Source organism: Phaseolus vulgaris, chromosome 4, assembly GCF_051622355.1.
Source record: "Phaseolus vulgaris cultivar YP4 chromosome 4, ASM5162235v1, whole genome shotgun sequence".
Classification (NCBI taxonomy): domain Eukaryota; kingdom Viridiplantae; phylum Streptophyta; class Magnoliopsida; order Fabales; family Fabaceae; genus Phaseolus; species Phaseolus vulgaris.
Genome location: NC_143501.1, coordinates 48,259,105 through 48,263,113, shown reverse-complemented (window position 1 = coordinate 48,263,113; position 4,009 = coordinate 48,259,105). Strand labels below are relative to the sequence as shown.

Sequence of the window (4,009 nt, the reverse complement as noted above, 5' to 3'; positions counted from 1 at the left end):
TGACTAAGATTTTTCAGAGGTGGGCAAGGGTGAAAGATATATTCATATCAAGAAGACTGAATAGGTGGGGAAGAAGATTTGGGTTTGTGAGATTTTTTGATGTTGAAAATGCAGCTAGGCTGGAGAAGAAGCTGGATTCGATCCGTATTGGCAATATGAAACTCTTTGTTAATATACCAAGATATAGAAGAGACGGGTTTGAGGAGAAAGGAAGACACAGTAGTGAGAGGAGGAATTTTATTGCCTCTAACCCAGTGAAGAACAGAAGTAAGGCGGTATGGAAGGAGAAGAAAGCTATGGAGGAAGGGAGGTTTCAGAGAGGAAAACACTCATACGCAAATGCTGTAAGGAAAACTTCACTTGGACCATGGAAAGGCCCAACGGTTGAAACTAAGATACAAGTCCATCAATGGATGATAAGCAGTGTCGTTGGTCATATGTCTCAAGATTTCACCTTTGACTTATTGTGTGAGGAATTTATTAAAGGGATGAAAATGATCAAGCTAAGGTACTTGGGTGATAACTCGGTTCTGTTAACGCCTAAGGAAGAAAGAATGGATGACTTAATTCAGCTAAATAAAGAGTGGTTCGAAAGCATCCTTGAGTCCATTGAACCCTGGTCGGAGTCATATGTACCAAGCCATAAAATTGTGTGGGTGAGATGTTTTGGTATTCCTTTGCCTTTGTGGAATAAGGACTGTTTCTCGAAAGTGGTAGGGGAAGAAGTCGAACTCGTATATGTAGATGAGGCGTGGAGCAACCTCGAGTTTGCAAGGCTCCAGGTCCGTGTGCCTAATACCAGTGTTGTAAGAATATCAAAAGGTTTTTGGGTCAATGGGAGAGATACAATATCAGTATATTGGAGGAAACACCTAGTAATGGGGATGCTATTTGTCGATGCACCTACAATCATTATCTGTCGTCCGAGAGTGTTTCAACAATAGAGTCTTTTGTCGAAGAGATTGTGTTGTCTATGAGGAGCAATGATGCCGATGGGAGGTGCGGAGAAGGGGAGCCACGGTGGGCATCGGAGTTCGAGGGAGAGGAAAAAGGGAGGTCATGGGAGGGAAAGGAAAGGTCAAAGCAGGAGTCAAACGGTCACTTTTTAGAAGAATGTTCCGGGTATAGGAATGATAAACAGATGAAAAGTGGACCTCCTTATAAAAAAAAGGTAAAACGTGTGCAGACGATATCTAAAGGTGGGGCAGGCTTTTCGGGTCTGCAACAGGTCAACTTTGCATGCCCAGAGATCCAAAGTGCGGTGCAAAACCTAGTTGAAGTAGTTGGGGCCTTGGGTGCGATTAGTGTTAGGCCCAATATGGACAAGGCCCAAACGCCAATTCCTGGAGCCCATTCCAATGACGAAAGGTGTGGAGCAGAATATTTCGAAGATCTCGAACCACAGGGAAGCAACATGAGTAAGGGCGGCAGAAGGGAACCATGTGCAAGAAGAAAAATCCCAATGGAGGGGGAGGTAGCGGTTGGACTGCAAAACAATCTTGATGGGTGCCATGGTGTTCTTAATTCAACACATATGAAAGAGGGACCACAGACAAGTATCATCAATCGCAATGACCGTGCTAATGTGGGAATTGAGGATGCGAAAGGGCATGGACTGGGGAAGCTATAGAACTCCATCGCAGGTCTGCAAGTTACGATCGATGTGGGAAATGGGGGAAACAAGTAGGCAGCCACAATGGAGATCTAAAGGGGGAGCAGGGGCGGTGCACTACGGGAATAGCTCGTCATCGACGGTATGTATGAATCTTAAAGACGTATCCGATAGTGAAATTTTGAAATGTAATAACCGTATTAGGATGGAAGAGAAATCAGATGAGACAATCGTACTGTGGGAAGCGGGGAAACGACTTGGAATGGAATGCTTAGAGGAACAGGATGCGTTGGTTACTGAATTTAAACGTATGGAGGAAAGGGATCTTCAAATTGTAAAGAAATCTGAGGAGGGGCATACTAATGGCTGTTTATGATTATTCTCAGCCTGAATATAAGAGGTTTAGGGCGGGGAGGGGGGACTAAAGCTAGCTATATCAAACAATTAATTGCAAAGGAGGGTGTGGAGTTTATATGTTTGCAAGAAATAAAAACCATGGTTTTATCGGATGCTAGATGTTTTGCGTTATGGGGGGATTGTAATGTTGGGTGGATACATAATGAAGGTGATGACAGAGCAGGGAGTACCTTATCAATGTGGCACAAAGATACATTTAGCTATGTTAATCAGGTAGTCGGCAAGGGCTTTATAGTTATCTTTGGGCAGCATCTAAAGTCGAAAACAAATTGTGTTGTAGTCAATATTTACGCTGCTTGTAACATGGTTGATAAAGTTGCCTTATGGGAGGAATTGACAAGTATAAAATCTTCTTATCAAGATATGGTTTGGGGGTTATGTGGTGATTTTAATGCTGTAAGAAGTGAAGGTGAGAGGAAAGGTATTAGGGGAGGTAGCAGTAAAAAAAGTGAAATTATTGGCTTCAACAGTTTCATTGAGAGGAATCTACTTTTCGAAATAACAATTGTTGGAAAGAAGTACACTTGGTACAAAGCAAATGGATCAGCCAAGAGCAGACTTGATAGAATTTTTGTGTCGGAGGAATGGCTTCAAAAATGGCCAGAGTGCAAACAATACGTCCAACCGAGGGTGGTGTCAGATCATTGTGCGATTGTGGTTAAATCTGTGCTGAAAGATTGGGGTCCTAGCCCGTTTAGGACTATTGATGCGTGGCAGATGGAGCCTGGGTTCAAGGAGATGGTGAAGGAAAAATGGTGCTCTTATACCGTGCAGGGAAATAGCTTGACCAAAATCAAAGATAAGCTCAAAATTCTGAAGGCCGATCTCAGAGTTTGGAACAGGGAGGTGTTTGGATGTTTGAATACCAATAGGAAGAGGCTGTTAAAGGAAATAGAAGATTTAGACGTCCAAGATAATGTTTTGGATCTTGATGAATGTGATAAGAGGTTGAGAATGGAGCTTATAAGCCATTTGAGGGAGGTTGATAAAAAGTTGGAGTCCCTATCCAGGCAAAAAGCCAGAGCAAATTGGGCTAAGTATGGGGACATCAACTCCAAATACTTTCATTCTGTTATAAGATGGAGGCGGATGAGAAACTCGGTCAAAGGGGTTATGGTAGGTAGTACGTGGTGTGAGGATCCTCTTGTTGTTAGAAGGGAAGCAAAATCTTTGTTTTAAGAGAGGTTTAAGGCGTCACATCAGGTTGCGGTTACATTGGGTGTGTTTCCTTTTAAAACTCTACCTGTGGAGGTTAGTTTAAGCATGATTGCTGATGTTACGGAGGAAGAAGTGAAGGAAGCAATGTGGCAATGTGAGGGCTCTAAGAGTCCAGGACCGGACGGTTTCAACTTTAACTTCATAAAGTTTAACTGGGACACGGTTAAGGATGACATCATGGAAGCAGTCCTATGTTTTCAGGAGATGGGGTGCTTCCCAAAGGGGTGTAATGCGTCTTTTATAACCTTGGTACCAAAAATCAGAGATCCAACAAGCCTAGATCAGTATAGACCTATTTCACTAGTAGGTGCTATATACAAAATTGTTACCAAGGTGTTATCTTGTCGAATCAAGAAAGTACTCCCATTGGTCATTGACGACACTTAATCAGCGTTCTTGAAGGACAGAGGAATGCTCGAAAGTGTCTTGGTTGCTAATGAGGTTGTTGAGGAGATAAGGAGGCACAAGAAAAGTGGGTTATGTTTAAAGGTGGATTATGAGAAAGCGTACGACTCGGTAAAGTGGAATTTTTTATATGATATGCTACACAAGTTGGGCTTCCATAACAAATGGATTGAGTGGGTTAGGGGTTGCTTAGAGTCTGCTTTTGTGTCAGTTCTTGTTAATGGGAGTCCTACGTGTTAAACAAGATGCTTTGATGTCTCCAAATCCAAGAGGAAAGCTTCAAGACCTTGCTGCTGGGTGTGTGTGTGTTGTCTAGTTGTTTGAAACTTGTTAATTCACTCCTTAAGATGATCCAAG

The 4,009-nt window shown here is 42.7% G+C and overlaps 1 protein-coding gene across 1 annotated transcript; it reads left to right on the top strand.

Moving 5' to 3' along the window:
* Positions 1-2,107: 2,107 nt before the first annotated feature.
* Positions 2,108-3,208, top strand: LOC137838905 (uncharacterized). Its single transcript, XM_068648115.2, has one exon. The coding sequence runs from the start codon at positions 2,108-2,110 to the stop codon at positions 3,206-3,208; it is 1,101 nt and encodes a 366-aa protein (XP_068504216.2).
* Positions 3,209-4,009: the final 801 nt, after the last annotated feature.